This window comes from Varanus komodoensis, unplaced genomic scaffold (genome assembly GCF_004798865.1).
Source record: "Varanus komodoensis strain SLA01 unplaced genomic scaffold, ASM479886v1 scaffold62, whole genome shotgun sequence".
NCBI classification, from domain to species: Eukaryota; Metazoa; Chordata; class Lepidosauria; order Squamata; family Varanidae; genus Varanus; species Varanus komodoensis.
In genome coordinates this window covers 3,454,814-3,477,398 of record NW_025336248.1, presented here as the reverse complement: position 1 = coordinate 3,477,398, position 22,585 = coordinate 3,454,814, and the positions used below count along the sequence as shown (strand labels likewise).

Genomic DNA, 22,585 nt, shown 5'->3' with positions numbered 1-22,585 from the left:
ATTTTCTACAAGAAAACAATAAAAAAATAGAAAACTCTAGAAGTTGTCAAGCTCCCCAATGTGCCAGGTCACTATAGAAACAAAGCTTTGTTGCTAGGTCACTACGGAGATAAGATACTGGTACAGGGTCACTTGCTACACACACAAGAGACCGTGGCACCTGGATGCTGTGGAGATGAGGTCCCATTACAGGTACTTGGAAGCTCCCTCAAGCCAAGAGTGGTTCTTGAGGCCTGCCCTGCCTCTGTGGCACCTGACAGAGTAAACAGCCTAACGGGGACAGGATTCCTGCGTAATGAATAGGTAGACAATGGAGAATTTTGCCCAGTTCAACTTTCTTCTTCATAGTAGCACAATGGAGGGGGAAGCTGCTCATGCAGAAATTCTCCATTTACAAAACCTTTCAAGGTATGAAACAGGAATCTTGTCCCTCATGGGACCTCTCTGCCTTGCATTAGTGCCATGAACGAGGGCCTATAAGGGCCCAATTCCTCAGACAGTGGCAACAAAAGGAAGCAGCCTCAAGCCCAGAACTGAGGCGAGAACAAGGGGTTGGAATCCAACGTACCACAACCACCTCACCCTGAAACCCTGTTTGATTTTTTAAGACTGCCACTGCATTACTGCCCCTTAACAAATCCCATACTTCTGCCATATCCGTTTCTTTCTTCTACCTCCCAGGGTTGGAACTTTCCCCATCCCACCATCCAGTTTTCATGGTGGGGCTCCTGTGCTCTTAACAGCTGCACGACAGAGAACATCCGCACCACCTGAACTTGTGAGTGCTGTTAAAAACAGAAAGCTGTGTCAAAGTTGATACCCCAACTACCTTCTATGGCAGCACCTCTCACAGGTGGGCACATGACCCTACCATTTGTGGGGTAGCATCTTAAGAGGTCCCTCTCCTGGTCTCTGCGCATCTACACTACAAATGTAAACAGGTCTGAAACTGGTTTAATGGTCTTATGAAGCTGCCTTTTCATTTGAGCCAGACCACTGGTCCACCTTGACCCATACTGTCTGCTTTAACTGGCAGTGTCCATTCAAGGTCACAAGCAGGGGGCGTTCTGAGCCCTGCTACCTCTTTTAGCTAGAGATATAAAGGATGAAACCTGGGACCTTAAGGCATGCAAAGCATGTTGCTCTACAACTAAGCTATGGGCTCTCGAAGGCCCCTGCCCATGAATGCTGGGGACTGTAGTTTTGTAGGTGTTCAGGATTCTTTAATGGAGAATAGGACTTTCGTGGAATAGAGCTACTGCTGCCAGGGTCCCTTGGTTGGAAGTCATCACGACAGTTAAACAGGTTCAGAACTGCTTTCTGTGTGCAAGGCAGACACATTCAGGCCTGCACTGGCTCCAACTGCAATTCCATCAGGCCTTGGCCTGTCTTGGATGCCTCCTGGTGAGACCCCTTTTGGATCATGGGGCTTGGCAACTTCTCCTTGGGTCTTGGCTCCTCAGAGTCCTGAGACAGGCCCTCCCAGCCTTGCTGAGCTGGCACAGCTCCAGGAGAGAGACTGGCCACTCTTGCTCCATCGGGGTTCCGCTTCCTTCGAGGCAACTCAGGCCTGGGAGGTTCCCCCTGGCCTTCAGAATGCCAGAGGTTCAGAGCTTTGGTGGTCTCCCCCTTTGGGCTCAGGGACTCAGGTCCTTTCAGCTGGGGGCTCTGAGGCTCAGGCACCTCATCCTCCACCACCACCTGAGGCTTGGGGGCCGTGTGGGAGCAGCGGCGGGTACGAGCTTTTCGGCTATGATGGACCTGAAGGTGTAATTCCATGAGCTCCGGAGCGGAGGTGGCAAAGGGGCAGAACTGGCAGCGGTGAAGTGCTCCTCCTGCCAAGGCTGGGCGCAGCGACAGGTCCAAGGGCTGGAAGTCGGCCTTCCCATTTAGCAGCGGCTTGCGGCGGGATGGGCGGGACCGAGCTGTGCCCGAGCCCCCCAAAGGGAGGAACTTCCCTTGGCTCTTGGCGAGCTGTGCAGGAGGAAAGGCAGGGACTGCCGTGGGAGCCAGGGGTACGTGGCATCGTTCCAGTGTTCCTGCAGCAGCAGCAGCTGCGGCAGCAGCGGCACTCTTCTGCTCCCGGTGATGACGCTGCAGGTGGTACTTGAGGGACCCAGACTGGGTGCCAGCATAGTCACAGTGAGGGCATTTGTATGGGCGCTCGCCTGGAAGAAGAAATTGGAGAGACACATTGGCAAGGCAGCTGCTTGGTGTTTGTTTTATTCTTTGGCATCTATTTCCTGTTGTCTGGAGAATACGACTAGTGTGCCAAATTTGCGTCTGCCAGTTCATAGTTCAAGCTGCATCTCTGCCATAGACCCACCAGGTGCCTTGGAATCAGTTTTGTGCAGCGCCCCCAATCCTTAAAGCAGGCATAAACACAACCTTGTGGAGTTATGACACATGTGAAGAAAATGAGGGATTTAGGTTTGAGCCTTCGGTTTAGCATCTTAAGATTTACACAGTGATTGAGATCCACCGGGCAAGCCCTTCCTCCAGTTTCCATTGGTCCAGAAGGTTAAACTGATGAGTGGACAGAGCAGGATCTTTTGGTTGCAGAAGCACAACTTGGAATGTCATCTCTAAGACAGCCCACCAAAACCTCACCCTGCAGGCAACCAGGTAACTAAGTGCAAAGCATCCTTGCAAATAAGGATTTTGGCTAATGGGTGAGATACAAAGCTAATAAATAAATAAATAAGCCTATAACAATTATTTGTACATAACAATTGCTAGCCTGTTCATGAAGTATTATGAATTCATTTTCAATGCTATGATTTTAAAAGGTGCTGAGAAGCCACTTTGGGAGCAAGATAGGTCTGTCAGCAAAAAGAAAAGCCAAATGGGATGATGAGGCTCTTCTACACAGAAGACCTCTGCACAGGTATGGTTCCCACCTGCACACCCAAGTTGTGCTTTCATGCAGCTGTGTATCCCTGATGAGGCCAAAAATGCCAACCTCTGGTGATGGTCTGTGCTATGCCCCATGTTGTAATTGTGAGATGCCCCGAGGCTTTGGCAAATGGGGTGGCATAGAAGTTCCCTAAATAAAATAAATAATAAATAAATAATAGGAGGGAGGATGCTATTTGGATTTCCTCACCTTGGACCCCGATCCAGGTGATAAGCCGCCATAAGGTATTAATTTCAGTACAGCAGAAGGGGAGGGAGTTATATTAAGCAGAAGCTGTATGAGCTGTTCCAGTGCTGCAGGGCTTTGGAGGAAGAGTAAGCTGGCAAATTTTGAGAAAATGATCCTCAGTGCCCCTTCCACCCATTTAAGGCAACCTCTGCCCACCATTGCTGCTTTCAGATCCTACCTGTGTGGACCCGGAGGTGAACCTTGAGATGGTGGGAGGATCTGAAGGACTTTCCACAGAATGGACAATCTTTCCCTGTGCCCCTTCGGGATCCATCCAGGCGCGACTGCCCCTGCATATCTGAGAATGGCACCGTGAGAAGGGAGGGAGAATTTTAGTTTGAGATGGGAAGTTTTCTCTCTTACCCCCCGTTTGGTCTTTGTCCTGTTTTCTCTCACCATTTTGTCACATTTTTGATTGCGAGAGTTGTAAAGAACCCTTTTCCCGCACACACCGCCTACTGCCAGTGCTCCATTATCCCACCCTAGCAAAGACAGTCTCCTTTAGGCAGCTGTGATAACTGTATAGAAATATACTCCAACTTAAACAGCTGCAGAGGAATTATGATTGCTTTGAACTGGAAAGAAAAAGGCAGCAGTAACGGAAGAAAGGCCTCAGAAAAGATTATATATAAAGCCTGTGAGTAAAATCATGGTGATTGTTCATGCATATTTAGGAATGGAAAATGCTGTGCAGTGGAATTCAAGAAAACAGCCGTCCTTTTGTCAGTTTTTGGAAACAGAAATATAGGAAGGATAATTTACAGTAGTTATGGTAGGAACATCTGGGACTGGTTTTAATCCAGGAGGATATGTTCTGCTCATTAAATTAACATTTGATTGCACTGTAATCCTTTCTGTCTCTCCCTTTTTCTTTATTGTTACATAGTTGGTGAACATACTGATCAAACATAATAATTTGAAAAATAAAGCAAAGCAATGCTCCAGCATAGTTTGAGTGGAAAAATTGTCCAGTCCCTGCAATCTGAAATTAAAATCCTATGGACAGCATTGACTTCATGGGCAAAAAATTCAAAAAGGGACAAGATTTCTGTAGCTTGCTCTAGAAGAGAGAATTTGGGCGCTTCATCACTGTAGCACTATTGTGGAAGAAGCTGGTTCTACACAACTCCTTTTTACTTATATGTTGCAGAAGGACCCTCTGCAGATCAGTATATTTTTACCAAGAACTCTGAAGTCCAACAACCAGAGCCAGAAGCAAAATAGTGGCTTAAAGTGAAGAGTGGCATGAGAGATGTACACTTAGGAGCTTCCAGACAGAGGGCTCTGCTTAAGCCTAGTGCTAAGTCTCAAAATGCATTATAAATATATTTCATTTTTTCCTCCTTAAAGTGTTTCATCCAGTAAGAAAAAAGACAAAACGAAGCAGTGGTAGAAACACCTGATAGGGGTTACAGATGGAAGAGGAGGTCACCCAGATTGCTCACACAATTCAGTGAATAAAGGCGACCATTGCAAGATAAACACCTCAACTGGAATTAGGAAAAAAGGCATCTCTGAAAACATTCTCAATCCAGAAACACTTTTCTGTTCCAAAATCCAAATTTATGTATCAAAACTGAACTCATAATCCTTTCACTGAAAATTCCATTCTTTGTTTTCTTCCAAGCTTTCTTAGGGGCAGCAGCCTAACTTCCTCCCTTTCTTCCCCCTTTCCTTTTCTTTCCATGTCCTGTATTTTTAAACTGTAAGCCTGCAGGCAGGGATCATCTTGCTTAAATGATGATGCAGAAGCTATTCTGGGAACCTTTAAGGCTGAAGAACAGCACAAATGTACAACACCATCTTGGAGTTGGAAAACTTTTTTGTTGTTGCAAGGGATGAAACATTGTGTCTCCTTTGTTAACAGATCCTTTTTTCCCAGAGGGACAATTACACCAAGAAAAAGACCCTGCCCTTCCTGAAATTCCAGAAAGGCACTTGAGACTTCATGGTCTTTTCAGTGGTAGCACCAGAAGTTTGGGATAGGGGTTCACATGGATCATTCTGTTTTAGCCTCCCAAGTGTTCTTCTGTTTTTGATTTGGCTGTTAATGTTTTTTTAAAGGGACTGCAGGTGGCGCAGTGGTTTAAACCGCTGTGCTGCTGGGCTGGTTGATCAATTTTTTTTTAAAAAAAACTTTGTTTTTATTATAGTTTTATCATTGCTGTGTATTGTGTACTCTATTGTATCTTTTAATATTTGTATATTTTATATTGTATGTTTCAGTATTTTTGTAAGCCACGTGTGTGTCTTCTGATTAAAAACAGGAATCATACTAATAGTAATAATAATGGGGAGGCAGTTAAGTCCATCAAAAAGGATCTCTCTGTACCCTGAAAAGCCATAAACGCTTCCCATAAGATGCGTCCTCAGCCTCTGGAGGGATTTTCATTCTGTCTTCCTATCCTAGTTGAACATTAGGCAAACATTATGATTATGAATGGGATGGAGGAAAGGGGTTGGAGGGCACTCACAAGCCTTTTCAATGCAGGTTGCTCTTCCGTCTCACCATGATCCTTTCCCTCCTCTTTCATGCCATAGTTTTGGTGACAGTGTCCCCAGCTGGATGCTCTCCAGATAAACTGCAGGGCAATTCACATTATCTCCAGCCATTGCAATCACTAGTCAAACTGGTTGGGGATGATGGGATTTGCAGTTCAACACAACTGGAAGAAACCAGGTTGGGGAAGGCTTCCTATGCAGTCAGAAGGAAGAAGAAATAACCTGTATGGGAGGTAATGCAGAAGTGGGCAGTGGCAAAATCTTGGGTACTTGCCACTACTGATGTCCTATTGACCACTTTAGTATTCGTTTATGTTGGCCTTCTTGGGGAAAATGAAAATATATAGTGGCTTACAGAAGCGTTCACCGCACCCCTTTTGACTTTTCCCCATTCTGTCATGTTACAGTCTGGATTTGAACTGGATGTAACGAGAATTGTTAATGCTTGATATACAGAAGATACTCAACACTGTGAAGGTGCAAAATGTTTATTGTGGCACAGAAGTTAAGTAAGCAAAATCAAACTGGTGTTTGTTGGTTGCATAAATATTCACCCCTTTGCTGTGATATGGCTAAATAAGTTCTGGTGTAACCAACTGCCTCCAGAGCACTATAAGAAGCTGGATGGAGCCCACCTGTGTGCAATTCCATTGCTGCATGATTTCAGACAGAACACTCCTGTTCCTGGAATAACCAAATTTGTTGGAGAGCATATCTAAACAAACAGCAGCATGAAGAGCAAGAAACTATCAAAACAACTCCAGGATTAAGTTGTGCAAAACTAGTAATCAGGGCTGGCATATATTAGAAAGCCTCCCAAAATATGAACATTCCTCAGAGCACCATTAGGTTCACTATTAAAAAACATGGACGGAATATGGCTGAACTGTACCCTGCTAGAGAAAACTGTCCAACAAACCTCAGCACCTAGGTAAGAAGGGTGTTAGTTAGAGAAGCATCCAAGAGGCCAACGGTTATTCTGAAGGAGCTGGAGATCTACAGATGAGATAGGAGAAACTATCCACATGACAGTAATGACTTGGAAGCCCCACAAAGCTGAGCTTTATGGAAAAGTGGGGAAAAGAAAGCCATTGCTGAGTCTGCAAAAAGGTACGTGGGAAACACAGCAAATGAAAGGTTCTTTGGTTCGATGAGGCCAAAACTGGACTTTTCAGCTTTGCTGCAAAGCACTGCGTGTGGCACAAAGCCAACAGTGCTCATTGTCCTGGGAACATCAATCTCACAGTGAAGCTTGGTGGTGGCAACATCATGAGGCAGTATCATGTAGTGGGGATATTTTCCTCAGCAGAGACTGAAACAGGTCAGGATTAAGGGGTGGAGTCAATTCTACAGGGATTCTAGAGGAGCAATTCTAGAAGAAAACTTATTTCAAACTGCAGGAGACCTGGGACTTGGGGATTTACCTTCCAGCAGGACAATGACCCTAAACACACAGCCAAAGTAACACTGGAGTGGTTTAGAAACAAGAATCTGAATGTCTTAGAATGGCAGCATCAAAGCCCAGACCTCAATCTGATTGAGCATCTGTGGTAAGACTTGAACATTTCTGTTCAGCAGCAGTCCCCCTCCAATCTAAAAAAGCTAGAGCAGTTTTGCAAGAAGAATGGGCAAACACTCCAGATTCCCAAGAATATTCATTGCTGCAATTGCTTCAAAAGGTGCTTCTACTAAGCATTGATTCAAAGGTGAGTACCATGCAACCAACACATGCCAGTTCATTTTTATTTACTTAACTTTTGTGACACAACAAAAAGATTTTGCACCTTGACACCTCCTATGCCAGGTGATAGCAATGCCAATTAAATCCATTTCAGTTTCAGGTTGTAAGAGAAAGGAAATGTCAAAAAGTCAAAGCAGGCAGACTACTTCTGCAAGGCACTTTACATGAATAAACACATACAGAGTACAGAAGGAGACCAACATGAACCTGTGTCAACATGCCCTTGGGTAGAAAGAAAGCTAATTTAGCACACTAAATAGAATACTCTCGAAGTATAATTTCCAGTTATTCTAACTCATGCAGCAAATTCCAGCTCTTGCCACCTGAGGGCACATTTAAGTAACACATCCGCAATTCAAAAACGATACTGTAAAATCACCTCATGGAAGTGACGCAAGAGTTAAAAACAAAACAATAAGCTGTGCGCCACATTTGAGGATTAGCTCATTTCTATACCACAGACTTCAACTGGTTTAACAGTCATTCCCTTTAATCAGGAATCCCAAGGAACTGTAGTTTTGTCGAGGGGTTTTACAGGTCTCAGAATTTTCCTAAGACCCTCCCCAAAACAGAGCTCCCCAGGGTGTCTCGAGGAAGCTAGAACAATGAACCTGGGTGAAAATGATATATGCCAGTTATGCAATAAGGAGGAATAGAATAGACACACACAATATAGCATTCATAAATGTGACCTGTTTTTTCAAGACACATTCAGTTTTCTTCATGCAGAATTCTGGGTGTGTATGAGTACAGAGACCTTATGACACCAGTGTCTCCAAACAAACAAAAATTGCAGAGCTTTGGAGATGTCGCAAATATCCAAACTCTTATTTTAAATGCTGAGAATATGTGTCACACAAAACTCTTCCCTAGGCTGAGATCAAATCTGTAAATAATGACACCAGGTTTCCTGACACTTTTGGGACACACTGAGTCTGGCTTGTTTTCCTTTTTTCCCCCACAACAGGCCACCAATAGCTATCCTTGCTTGTACGGGCAGATTACGTAAGTGAACCTTATTTCTGAACTAGTATATAGGGTGGAGAGTAAAAATTACATTCTTAGGCCAGCATTTACGAAAGTGTTTTAAAACACATCAGTGGCCACATGTGCAGAAGTGAATGCTGTGGTGCGTAACCACTACAACTGAAGAGGGCAGCCTGGCTGGTGTACGGTGAAGGCAAAACCCACAGTGCGTTGCACTGGCAGGCACCAATGACATAATCTGCCAGCTGCAGAGCCTGTGAGAGGCCTTATGGCAGCCTTCCTTAAGCTGGTCCCCTCCAAATATCTTGGCTAACTCGCAGCATCCCCCATATCTGCAAGGAGCTAGATCGGGGAAGGATGTTTAGGGATCAGGCTTTCCAGCCTTGCAGCAAAGATAGGTCCCCTATTTATGCAATTCCTTCCTTCCTGGGTTTTTTTTGGGGGGGGTGGGGGGCTGGTTTGAAGAAGAAGTTCTGTATGTCTGAAAAGCTTGCTTTTCACTTTTAAAATGTGACTTGGTCTAAACTGATGTGTCATTGCTTTTGCTTCTTGTTTGGAAAGATGAATGTCAGGTGCACACATTTGTGCAGAGCCAACCTTCCCACCCCAAAATTTGTTTATTTATGTAAAACTTTTTAAGACTGTCTCTTACTGAAGTCTTGGGATGGATTCAGAATAAGACAAAAATTAAAATAAGACAGATTTCCTGTCTGCCCAGGCTTTCCCCCTGCCTGTCCATACTTGCCCTTCTCCTCCTGGGTCAGCAGAGCTGGGTTGCTGTTTCCTGCGGCCGAGGCACGCACGTTTGCGGGCAGCCAGTGTCCTGCGGGAAGCTGAGAGCCCAAGGACTGTCCCTTGCTCCACTCTCGCTCGCGGGGCTGGTGGCTCTGCCGGTGCAAGGCCATCTGCTGGAATGTTCCGAAGGTCCGGGCACAGTCCGGGCAGCGATGGCTCCCTCCCGGGTCTTCTCTCACAAGCTTAGGCCCCCCTGTGTACGGCCGCTCCCTCCAGTGCTGGCCACTCTCCACAGCCCGCGCTGTGGCTTGCAGGCGCTCCGCACAGCTCGCATCACCGTAGCCCAAGAAATTCCCTGCGCCAGCCTTGTCAGTGGGCAGAGGGGAGAGGAGTGAAGGGTACAGTGCCTCGCAACCCACAAGCAGGCTTTGGGCTGACCGCCCGGGCCCCGGCCCGGGCCCCGGCCCTCGCTGCTCACTCTGGAGGCCCAGCTTGCTGAGGTGGACCTTCATGTGGTTTTTGAGGAACCACGGTTCCTTGAAGCCACGCCCGCACACCTGGCACTTGTGGTCGAAGGAGTCTTTGTGCTTCCGCATGTGGCCCTTGAGGAACCAGGACTGGGTGAAGGCTTGGCCGCACACCTGGCAGCGGAACTCGGTCGGAGTGGCGGCAGGAGGTGTGGCGGGAGTGCAGGCCGGAGGGGCGGGCAGGGCCTTCGTGGGGGCGACAGGGGCAGGAGGGGTATGTGGCCTCACCGCAGGAAGGCCGTGAGCCTGCTGGTTGTGCCACTGCAGCTCTGCCTCCTGGGCGGCCGCAAAGGAGCACTGCCCACACTTGTACGGCTGATGGAGGATACGGAGGTGGCGCTCCCGCTCGCCCGCCGTGCGGAACTTGCCCTTGCAGAATGGGCAGCGGAAAGTAGGCATGGGTGGAGGTGGAACAGGAGCAACAGGGCCCCCCTCCTCCTCCTCCTCCTTCTCCTCTTCCTCCTCTTGGCCCCGCAGAAGCGCCCGCTCCTCCAGCTCCAGGAGCAGGCGGCTCTGGTGGCTGAGGCGGGCCCGGGCCTCAGGGCAGTGAGAGCGCAAGTGGAGGCGCAGGCTGGCCCGCTGGCCCGCCCGATGGCCACAGTAGGGACAGGTGAGAGGGTAGGAGCCGGTGTGGATGCGTGTATGCAGGGCCAGGATGCTGTTGAAGCGGAAGCGCTTGCCGCAGATGGGGCAAGGGTAGGGGCGGGCCTCACCCCCGGGGCCCCCTGGCCCGTTGGAGTAGCGCTGCAGGTCCAGCTCGCCATTGAAAGCCAGGGTGTCAGCTCCATCGCAGGAGGAGGAGGAGGAGGAGGGAGAAGGCAGAACCACACTGGCTGGGTTGGCAGAAGGCAACTGGTAATCTGCGCCCTGCAGGAACAAGGAGGGGAAAAGAAAGCTGGAATACACTTTCCCTGCTAACCCGTTTCCCGCACCACTCAGGTGCCACTGTAGCCCTAAGCATTTCCTTCCACAAGGAGAATGGGGTTAGGGTTCCTACAGCAGAAAGCTGGGACTGTGGACTTCCCCACCAGTGTCTGAAACACAAACACAAACCCTCCCTCCTGAAGGCAGGCTTCCTCAGGAGGGGGCAAAACACAAGTTACCTCCCCAGAGCAGCAGAGTCAGCAGACCTCCTTTTCCACAGAGCAGTTTGCCACCTGGCAGCTGAGAACACTGCCAAATAATATTCTCATGTTTATGACTGGGAGGTGAAAATTCTGCTTGATGGTTAAGAAAATGTGGTCTTTGGCTACAGAACATACCAACAATCCATAACAATCTTCTCTAATCTGGTGCCCACTAGATGTTTTGGACCCCATCTCCTTTCAGCACTGCCAACAGCTGGTATGGCTGTCCAAAAACTGGAGGCCTGGAGTTGGTGAAGGCTGCTCTAATGACTTGCTTGGCAGCACAGAAAATGGGTGTATCTCTATAGCAATGTCCAAAGGGGAAGAGATGGTGGAATCTGGTGGTGGACACATTCCAACTCATGGTTGGAATGAAGAGATACAGATGTTCTCCTGGCTTGAAAAATAAGACAGTGGGCCTGTAAAAGCCACTGCGAAAGTGAGGTGAGCTTTACAAACCCCAGAAGTTCGCCAAGGGCTGGAAGTAAAATCAGAAGCGGAAAAGGACTGCCAGCTTCTCTAGTCCCTCCATCTTTTCCTACTGGATTTAATGGACCATTATAGCTCCATTACATTCGATCAGGTTCTCTGGAGGAGATGAATTTCCCCAACCTCATGATTTGCTCCTGCAGCCTCTTAATTCCTGTTTTCAATCCAGCTTGATAGCTTTCTGCCCCTCTGGCCCTGCCTTCACTCCACTGGGCCAACTGGACTTTAACATAGTAGACATGTCTTGAGCAGAGCTGGCTGGAGCTGGGGTCAGACTAGATGGCCTAGGAGACCTCTTCTGACTCGCTCTATGTAACTGACATCAGCTGGCCTGTGAGGAGGATCCCAAAGACTTGCTCACTCAGCCATGAAACCCACTGGGCCTGTCACTACCTCTCAGCCTAACCTACCTCACAGGGTTCTTGGTGGAAGAATAAAATGGAGAGGAGGAAAACTTTGTGAGCTGCCTTGGGTTCCTTGCTAGAGGAAGAAAGGCTGGCTACAGACATAATACAGCAATAATAAAAATAAAGGAATCAGTTCATACTGTTTGATCCAGATCTTGGATTCCACTTGAAGCTATCATCTAAACATGTTCCCTCCCTTCCTTGAAAGCAACAGAGCTCAGTCACTCCATGGCAATCAATGGGGAGAAGGGAGAAATTAAGTAGTCAAGAGATGGATCTTTTTTCTAGGCCTTGAATCAGCTCAGAAAGGTTGTACAAGCTCTTCCAGTTTTGGAGCAGGATCAATCATGGATCCTTTCTGGGAACATATAAGCTGAGAGGAGGATAGCTCGCTCATGTCTAGTTGGGACAAGGGGCTAATAGGTGTGTCTCTGTGTTAGCACAATGGAGCGTGGGGCAGTGGGGGGGGGGGCACCTGAGACCTTCTCCTAACCAGCCTGGTGTTCAGTCTCCAGCCACTCACCTCCATGGTGCTCCTGATCACATGCTTCAGTTGTTGATTGGTGAAAGGGCAGCCCACGGTAGGTAACTTGACATGTCACACCTAGCAGGTAGGTAGGCAGGAGCATGGGCTGCAGGAAAGTGGAAGCAGGGAAGAAGATGAGAATTTTACCATGACAGGATATGGGCACAGCTGCCATTTTGTAGTTCCCAATATCTAACAAATCCAGGAAATTTCATTTGCAAAGGCTTCACTGGGCCTTAACCTGTACCTTTACTGCCAAGGTTCAGCCATGACACGTTTCCACTGCTGGGGGCTTCGACTCTGACGCATATAAAGAATGGAACAAAAGTACCTTGAAAGATGTTCATGAGCGGGGGTGCTGAACCTTAGGGGTCAAATCTGGGACACCAAATCTGGTTCCCTGCATGGCCCCCTCGCTTTCCCTCTCACCACCCCTTGCTGTCCTGGCTTTTGTGCAATCCCCCCCTCCTTTCTAAACTGCCTCTCCTTCATTATTGGCAATGAAAGCTTTAAACTAAACCATGCTGGCAGCTTAATTCTGCTGCTTTTATCTTCAAGCCAGTCCACCGCTGGATTGTGGTCCTCGAGAGATTCTCCAAAAGTGGATCCAGCCCTTGGGCTGAAAGAGGTTCAAGTTCAGTGATGCAGAAGTATCCCCACAAATCAGAGCAATAATTTCAGTGAGTGAAGAAAGGTCTCTTTCCACATGGATCTGAATTCCAGCATATAGAAAATAAGTCGAGAGAGAGGAGAGGGCTTCAGGAAGAACCTACTGCAAAACTTGACCTGACCTAATTAAGTGGTCCTTATTCTACCTTCAAGGGAAAGGTGGCCTATAAAATGTTGTGAGAGTGTTACCCGTGGAGGATGTTGAGCCAACATTCCTGGAGTTGCTAAAGCATGACTGCTCCAGCAAGGAAGAAAGCCAAGTCAAATAAAACATTGCCAGGTTGCAAGCCACAGGTTTTCGTCTGGTGGATCTGAAGCAAAGCAGAAGCAACAACAGTGAAAGAGGATGCAGCCACTGGATTCTTCCACTCCGCTGCTTTTCAGTGTTCCTGGCCCTGCCTCTCAACTTTCCTTCCAAAATTCCATAGTGAGGAAGACTCAGTGTTGTACCTCACTGCTGGCAGGAGAAGTGAGGAAGTAGTAAGTTGCATTCTTCCTTACACCTGCAGAGTTCTTAAAAAGGCAAACAGGAATTCAGGGAAAATTTCCCTTGACCCAGGGAAAACTGCTTTCCTGCTCTCGCATGCAGCTGTTGATCTGATCCTGTAAAATGAATCCCACTAACTCTTCCAAAGGGAAATTTGTGGGATCTGGGTGGCATCCAGTTCCATGCAGTTGTTCGGCTGTGCTTGAAAATGGAAAATCCACATTCAAATGCCAAGTTGGGAACTATGAAGCTTAAAAGATGACATGGGGCAGGCAGGGGCAGAAGGTGAGGCTCCAGATATGGGCTTCAGCTCTCAGGAGCCTCTGCCAGAATGGCCCGTGATCAGGAATGCTGGGAGTTGAAGCCAGAACATCCAGAGATCTACTTTCTGCCCACTCTGACCTACAGCAGAAGACACCATTAGCACAACCTACCTCACAGCGTCTTTGTGAGGCTGAACTGCTTCTGGGAATTTTCTGGAAGAAGGAAGGCACACAAACGTGGCAAACTGTGTGTTTACAGTTCCCATGCTACCAAACATCTCGCAATATTTTGAAAAATCTCCCCTTACAAGTGCTTGCATGTAAAACATCCCATGACTTTGCAGAGTTCAGCAGAACACACACCCACAGCTCTGAATAACAGAAGACCTACGCTTCCACAGAAGCCAATAAAAACAGAACCACTCCGTTCTGGAACTGCTGAAATGAGATATGAAGGCATTGCTTTGGTATTACCTCCTACATAAGGGAATTCTTTCTGCCTCAGACAGTACCCTTTCCAGATCCTCTTGCTCCTCACTGATAGAGATGGACTGGATTCTTGTGTGGCTAAAGAGCACAAACCACTCAGCCCTGCAATCCCTTCCTTCTCCCCCACCCTTAGATGACCTACCATGACATCAAGGAACGTTCACAAATATTCTAACTTCTAAGGGCAAGAGTGGCAGCAATAGAATGCTGACAAACAGTGCAACTTCTGTGAAGAAAATTCATTTCTGGTTGTGAAGAACATTTTGCTTAGAGGTAAAGGCAGGAGAGGCTGAAAGCTTTTAATGGGACAGAGGAGAAAGGGGGATTGGGTGGCTGATAAGAGAAAGTGAAAGGCTGATAAGCATGTATCTAATTGAAAGGAGCAGGGGCAGAGCATTGAGAGGAAGAGCTGAGGAAAGATGGCAGTAAGCAAAATTGGGTGGGGGGATGGTGGTACGGAAGGAAAACTAACATAATGCTGGGATTAGAAAGCTCTGTGCATTAAACAGTTTTAATAATCCTTTACTATGGACATAGTAATAAGATGTGCAAAAATGTGTCTTGCCAGCCATCCGAAGCCTTAAACATTAATGATGTAGAAAAGACAGAGCAGGGAATTGTAGGCTAAGATAATCCCACAAACAGGTGTGGCCGGATCGACATGCTCACTCAAAGCTCAGCCCCACTCTGCCTCAGGCAAGGTTGTCATCCTCTACAATTCTATTCACACACAACCGATTCGTACATTAAAAAAAAAAATCTGGATTCCTTTAACCTCCTCTTTTGCTGAAGCAGGCAAGCAGGCAAGCCAAGAAACAACCCTGGAAGGAAAAGAAGACAAATTCTGCTGGAATATCTCCTCACAAAATACCCCTGGACAGGGCTTGGAAGCTTAGTTTTGCTTTCTCTGTGGCTTCTGCACAGCACCAGCTTTAGGTTTCGGGGGGCCTCTGGGCAAGACGCCCTTGGTAAATCTACGCATGCACACACACTGAGGTGTGGGTCCTGGGTCCACCTCTTTTTCACTAGTGACTCTTGACTTGCCCTCTGGGGCCAATCTGCGTGGCTGAGAGCCACAGTGAGTGGAGGCCACTCCTCCTCCTCCTTGCTTGCCTATGGAACTGGAAATGAAAGGCAGCCCAAAGCCACGCACTCTGCTGGGGCAGGAGCCCTGACAAGTGCCCAACAAGTGTCCACTCAGGCTTATCTTGCTGGGCCTTCCTCATCTTGCTTTAGGTCTTGCCCTGGCCTTAACTTCTTATAGTAAGCCATAGCAGGGGTGGTAGTGGTGAGACTAAGGTTGCGTGTTTGTAGGATGGGCAGATGTCAAAGAGAACATAAGAAAAGCTGCGCTGGATCAAACAAAGGTCAATCCATTCCAGCGCGCCATATACACAGTGGCAAACCAGCCTGCCCATGGGATCACTCAAGCAGGTTCAGTGCAAGACCTCCTCCTGCCCAAGCTCCTCTGCAATTAGTATATGCAAGCATGCCACCTCTGGAAAAGGAGGTCATGCATGGCCAGCAAGGCTAGCAGCCACTGATAACCCCTTCCCCATGAATCTCTCCAATCCTCTTTTAAAGCCATCCAGATTGGCAGACATCGCCACTTCCTGTGGCAGTGAATTCCATAGTTCCACTTGTGTGAAGTACTTCCTTTTATTTGTCCGAAACCTCCCCACACCTTCATAGGATGACCCCAGGTTTGAGTGTTATGGGAGAGGGAGAAAAATGCATTATTTTAATGTCCCAGGTGTTGCAGCCGGTCCTCACAGGGGAGCTGCTCCAGCTCCCTGGTCATTTTTGTTGCCCTTCTCTGTACATTTTCCAACTCGAAACAGAGGACAGAGGTCCAACAACATAACATCAAGGAGGGAATTTCAGGTGTCATTTGTTAGGCTCCTGCTGAAATGCCCACTTCTACACAACTATTAAAGGTATAGCTCCCTGTTCGCTTTTGCATCTAGCACCATCTGTCTGCCTTTTGAGGCAGCGGGTGTGCCAAACACAAACGTCCTCCACTCTTTCATTCTGACACTCTTCTTCTTGGGAATTACTGCATATATACTGGTTGTCTTCTGTTGGTTGGGAGGGGGGAGCCAAGGCTATCAATGGCTACTGGCCCTGATGGTTATAAATTAGCCCTAGTGGCAGAAGCATTGTAACTCTGAATAGGAGGTCCCTTGCATTCTTTTCCTGTTTGTGGGTTATATTCACAGGCACATCTGGCTGGCTGCTGTGGAAAGAGAGTGCTGGACTATAAGCCTTTGATCTGATCCAGCCTGGCTCTTACGCTCAGCAAGATCTGAAGAAATGCTTTGGTGCCTAGATGTTTGAAATATGTCGCATAGCTTGATACACATTGTTAGTGAAGACATCTACATCAATCTTCCCACACCTGATACCCTCCTGATATTTTGGATTGCAACTTTCCTCAGGTCTGATCAACATGGCTAATTGCCAGGAATTCTGGGAGTTGTAGTCCAAAACATCTGGAAGGCACTAGACAGGAAAAAAATTGCTCTATACCATTGTAAACATCACAATCTGTAACTGGGAAAGGAAGCAGACTAAATTGTTGGCTCTTCCTCAGCGTGGATAGATCTCTTCCTTAGCCTTCAACCACACCCTGTTCCTGTAAATCCCACAACTCACATCCAGCTGTAAAACCCCAGCAAGGAGGTTGGAACTAGACAGAGCAATTAAGATGCATTTTTATGTCTAAACATGCATAGGATTGCACCCTCCCGTTAGAAGCCTACATACACTTTCCTGGAAGTAAGCCCCATTTCACTTAATGGAACTTACTCCTGGGTAGACCTGCATAAGACTGCTAGGGTAAAGATACATTTACACTACAGATATAAACAGATTTATCAGATATTTTAATTTTTAATTACAACGGCAGTCCATTCTTCCTCAAAGAAGTTGGGGACACAATCTTCTTCTGTTTAATGCACACCACAAGTGACATTGGACTTAGTAATGGTAACTCAGCCAAGGTCACCCAATGAGTTTTAGAACTGAATGGGCATTTGAATCCAGACTTCCACAATTCTAGTCCAAGAGTGTAATTTCAATAGCACAAAGACTTTCTCATTCCCTCTTCCCAGGGGACTGAAGTTTTATGAGGTGGGCTAGTGATCTCTTAGTACTCTCAGCAAACTACCATCCATAGGATCCTTGGGGTGGAAGCAGCCACATATAAAAGTGATATAAATAGCAAGAGGGTGGAACCTCTTTTGGCATGAGAAAATCTCTTTCAACCCGATTATGGAATGGTCTCCACAGTGAGGCCTGCCTGGTATGAACCTGGTTATCTTTTCAGTGTAGATGCAATACATGATAACTGCATATGTACGTGCAATAAATAACAGAAGCAGCGGGTGTGTCAAACATGCGTTCTTACATTCTTTGGCCCAGATCACTAGCCCATTTATAGTGATATGATATTGTGGTCTAAAGAAAGGCTTCCCCTGTCTGTATTAGCTTCCATCTCTCTACAGTGCATTGTGTAAAACACTGGAGACCTCAAGGACCTCAAAACAGCTAGGGAGATACGAGTGATCCCAGCTGGCTATCATGCTGACACTACTAGGCAACCAAACACCTGCAGAATCACAACCTTCGGTTCTGCACTAATCTGAAATTGCCACCACCTTCTTAGTTCTGTAGTCACACTTACTAATGGGAATCAGAATTTTCACTTCACTAGTAAAATGAAAGCCCGTTTTTTGCCACCCTGAGTTATGAACAGTTGGTTTAATGAAATGGGTAAGGGTGGGCATCTTATATTCTAAGAATTCTGCTATATGGGCATTTTATTCCCAGTTAGAACAACAAAGCAGCTTTGTTTTGTGTGCTGTGTGGAAGCCAGCAAAGGGAATATCACAGGAAACATGGTGGTCCAAGCCCTGCATTCTCCTCCAGCTCTAGATCATTTGGCTTTGGCAAAGAGAGAGACAGACAGAGAGCAGAAACCTAAGCTGACACTGACTGTAGGTTTGGGCGTGTTTGAATCAGAGCTGTGAATTCATATTGTTATCATGCGTCACACTCCCCCTCTCGGAAGGCAAGAGACCTCACAGAAGAAAGCACATAAAGAAACTATGCAAAGTGTCTGTCTGGAGTTGATATTCACACTGGTAAGACAATACCTTTCATGGAACTGACTTCCTCTGTGCATGGTTGAATGCTTCCCCACGGAAAAAAAAAAAACAAACACCAAAAAACACCAACACCCCACACTTCCTGTATTCAGGAGGCCAGCAGATCAGGAAGAGTAGGCTAGTGCTTTTCTACCCTATATCCAGTTTCTATGTGCAAGACATTAAAAAATAAATAAATGGAAGAACATTCTGTTGTGCCAACACCTAAACCAGCAGAATTGTGTGGTAAACCCCAGGAACGGTTTTACCCGCATGTTTGCTGTTTGCATGAAATAATTCATAGCAAAAGACAGATGGCACAATTTTTAACTGTGTTTAGCCAGTTATAAGGCTGTACCCTTATTTTTCTCTTACCATGAAATCACATTTCTTCCTTACTCTTACAGCTATTATTATTATTTATTTTGTAGAGGCACTACAAAGACTAGATTTCTTATAAAACAAGAGAAACAGGCCAGACATGCCCTGATATAAAACATCTATGAATAGATCTGTTTTTATAGGCTTTGTAAGACAGATGGCTATTCTCATCTCAAAAGTAAATCTACAGGGAGGTTAATGTACTAAAGCCATAGGAAATATCTGGACTACAACTTCCTAGCTGCCTTACTGCAGTTCAGCAGTTGCAGGTCTCACCCACCACAAAGAATCATGGGAATTGTAGTTTAACAAGAATGCTGAACATTTCTACAGAGCTTATAGCCTTCCTTACAGAAATACAGTTCCCAGGGTTCTCTTGGCAAGGTAACATGCCTATGAAACCAGTTTAAGTCTGTGATGTAGCAGTGTCTTAATACGTGCAGGTATTCTGGGATGGCAACACTTGAACTCAACAAAAATTCTGATCCATTTTATATTGCAAGAGTGAATCAGAGGTTCAAGGTGCTGGCTTGAAAACCCATGAGAGCTTCTTGAAACATTCTTCTTAATTTTTTCACTCCTGAGCCAAGTAATCATGGAAACTAAAACAGGGTTGTGATTGCTCCTGGGTGGAGTTCAGAATCTTGCAATGAGCATGAATGTGTGGAGGAAATTTCCAGGAATTCATCACTTGGGTAGTCAAGAGCTATTATTTCAGGATAACAACCTTAGGATAACATCATAACCTTGTATGAACAAGCCATAAGGTGGTTCAGATAGACTGAACACACAGCCTTCTGAGATACATAGAAACATTCCTTAGGCAGGAAAAGTTATTACCATAAAATTATTTTTATTGTTGCCTGAAGCAGAACTCTGTGCACCTTGAAAGCCTGCCAACTGGAAAAAAGCTGTTTGAAAATTTACCATATTGAATTTAAAAAAAGGGTTGCTTGGAAACTTTTAATGATCATCTCCAAAAGAGGGGCCCCTGCCCAATCCTTAATTTTTAACGAGAAAATAGGGCTTAGGTCCGTTTGGAAATCAGTCTCTTATCTGGAAGTTCTGCCCCAGTATCTCAGACATGTGTGTGTTGGGGGTGGGTGGGGGGAAAGCGTACCTGTGATCAGCAGTGAGAGAGACACTCTGCACATCCTCAGAGGCATTCTTGTCCTTGTCATTAGTTCATGGGTTCTGGGCCTACATCATGTATTTCTGGAATTTGTCCCAATTCAGAACGAGCACACTTGATGCTATCCTGATTAAACACCCTGCTGCCTAACATGCTGGCCTACCTTGAAGTAAAGCCATGCTTGCCTACTCCAGGTATTGCCCAAATCAAGCAGCACGCCTTGTTCTCTTGCAGCAGCGTGAAGCTGGTGGCATTCACAGGCCTGCATAGAAGATAGCTGATTCATTTTGGCAGCATGCCATGCTGGGCCTATGGCAGTACCCAAATGACTAATCTTTTTTTTTCTTTTTCTTTTTTAATGAACCACATGGAGTCTTTTGGGCCTACTCTGTGCTTGTGAAGCAGTTTATTCTGTCTTTCTTGCTTATGGAGAGAGAATGTTACCCTTTAATGCAATGCATTTGCACCTAATGGGTGATGTATGCAGGGGTACTCATTCTGCCTTAATTGAAAACAAACAAGATGGCTGCTTTGTAGGGGAAGGCACCCTAAGGAAAAAGGAGGTGATTTCTCAAGGGTTCCTGTCCCACCCCCACAGACAGGGAGGATGGTGCTATGCCTCAAGCCAACTCCCACCAACTTTCAGGCCATGATAGAGTATAGGGGAGGGGGGCATATCAATGGGAGCACACCAGTCCCCTCAGTCACACCATAAGCCCTGCTCTGGACTGCAAGAGAGACAAGAGAGTGACTGTCCCAGCAAGACACAGAGCTGAACCCCCCTTCCCACCCCACATACCCTGAACAAAAGGAGCAGCTGCCTCAGCAAATGCGCCAGTGCACATTCCTGGGGGGGGAGGGAAAGGAAGGATGAGTAAAGGGGGCAGTTCCAGCCACTAAGGGATACTGATCCCCCTTTGACCCCCACCCCAACTTAGTTTTAAATCTAATGGAGCAGCAACTTAGTACAGATAGGTCGTTAGATCTGGGACTCTCCACCCCATTCCTCTCTATTCAGGGGCAATGAGGTCCAAAAACGTAGGATTGGGGTGCAGGAAGGAACAGCTTCCTGCAAAGTATGTTTCTGGGTTTGTAGCAGGAAGATTAGGGAGGGAAAACGTGGCCCTTTGGGCCTCACATCTGCAGTAGCAACCCTGATGCACACTACTCCCCCCCCCCACGCCCCCGCCGTCCGCATGGCTCCAAGCCACCTGCTACATGACCCCCCCATCCATTCCTTCCACAAGCGGCTTCACCCCAAATGGCCTCGGCCACCCCTCCCCATCTCATTTCTCTACTCCGATTTCCGTGAAAAAGATTCGCGCCCCCCCCCCCACAGAGACCACAACTTGAGACGTGTGCCCCCCCAGCTCAGTCATGGTCACGTGGCCGGGGGGAGATGTCGCGCGCTGAGGAGTGGTAGGGTAAAGAGGGATGTAGAAAGAGATGGAGGAAATCGTCCGGGTCATTCGGGGATAACGAAGCCTGAGGCCGAGGCCGGGCGATTTCCGTGCGCCAAGGCGGTGCGCGCCCGGAGCTTGGCCCGGTGCAGTCCCACGACCGGATGCCTCTCCGTCCCCCACCCCCTGGAAGATCGAAGCTTCGGCCGCGCTCCCCCACCCTACCATGCACCTGCTCTGGGTGCCGGGGGTGGGGGGGAGAGAAGAGACGAGTGGTCGGGCGGGTTTTCTGGGGAGGGGGGCGCACGGTGGGCGGGCGGACGACGCGGCGCAGCGCAGCTACTCACCAAGGCGCACGGCGAGGCGGCGCGGAGGAGGGGGCGCTCCGGGGACCCGCCGCGTCGTCGGGGCTGGGCCGGGGCGAGCAGCCTCCCCGCCAATGGGGCTCCCCCCTCTCCTCTCCTCCTCGCCTTCCCTCTCTCTCTCTCTCTCTCTCTCTCTCTCTCTCCCTCCCTCCCTCTCTCTCTCGCTCCCTTCCTCCCTCCCTTCCATTGTACGGAGCCGCAGGCAGCGGCGGCGATTTGCATTTCTGAGCCTTGCGCGGCGAGGGATTGCCCGGCTCCATTGTACGCTCTCGCTCGGCCGGGCGAGGAGGGGGCACCCCTGTCCCGAGGGAGGGGGGACATTGGGGTGGGGGGGAAAGAAAACGAGATGAGAGATACACGCTAGTTTGGCACCACCTGCTCGGTTAGGCCGAGAATGGCAAAACGAAACAACAAAACCCGCAAACAAAATAATGTTCCGGGGTGGGCAACGCACTTTGATCTGCTTTGATGATGTGGGTGGCAATCAGTAGGAATGAAGGGGCGCTGGATCCTCGGGGTAGGCAAGAAAAGACAGGTAGGCTTCAACTCTAGGCCCCTAAAAATATGCCACGAGGATGGATGGCACTGTCCTGGCACAACGAAGTTATTGTCTGTGCGCCCAAAGGGGGGGGGGGGTAACGCGGAGGGACACAGCCTGCTTCGCGGTTGGCATTTGATAGGGCCAAGAACACACACTTATCAGGATATAACGAAGAAATCGCCACCCTGGCAAGGCCAAGCAAAGCTCCAGTAGAAGCAGATTAGGGGTCACCGGACTGGGGCAGCAGCGTCTGCTTGCTTCAGCCTGCTCTGCTGAGCTCTAGGGAGGGGAAAGAGAAGGGGAGAAGCAGGGCACCATCTTGGCACAGGCAAGCATTGTCTGCTCTGCTGTACAATGGTGGGTGGGAGGGAAAGCATCAGCCTGGTGCAGCCTGCTTTTTTGGATGAGTATCATTGGCAGGGGGAAGAGGGGAGGGCAGAACGCTAGCCTGGCATAGCTAGGCACAGACAAGCTTTGTCTGCTGCGCTGTGCCATAAGAAGGGAGGGGGAAGGCACAAACTCAC

The 22,585-nt window shown here is 47.8% G+C and overlaps 1 protein-coding gene across 1 annotated transcript; it reads right to left on the bottom strand.

Moving 5' to 3' along the window:
* Positions 1-21,570, bottom strand: ZNF219 (zinc finger protein 219). The gene is made up of 5 exons (XM_044450120.1): positions 21,503-21,570; positions 12,184-12,292; positions 9,121-10,504; positions 3,324-3,443; positions 1-2,168 (listed from the first exon to the last, which is right to left on the bottom strand). Exons 2-5 carry the CDS (start codon positions 12,187-12,189, stop codon positions 1,342-1,344), a joined length of 2,337 nt encoding a protein of 778 aa, XP_044306055.1. The 5' UTR covers positions 12,190-12,292; positions 21,503-21,570; the 3' UTR covers positions 1-1,341.
* Between the last annotated feature and the right edge of the window lie 1,015 nt (positions 21,571-22,585).

Excerpts from the sequence above, each read along its gene's own strand:
- ZNF219 (XM_044450120.1), bottom strand. Across the intron at positions 3,444-9,120 it reads GCTGACCCAGGAGGAGAAGG|ATATGCAGGGGCAGTCGCGC; the intron begins GCAAGTATGGAC and ends TGCCATTCTCAG. Across the intron at positions 2,169-3,323 it reads TCACCTCCGGGTCCACACAG|GCGAGCGCCCATACAAATGC; the intron begins GTAGGATCTGAA and ends TTCTTCTTCCAG.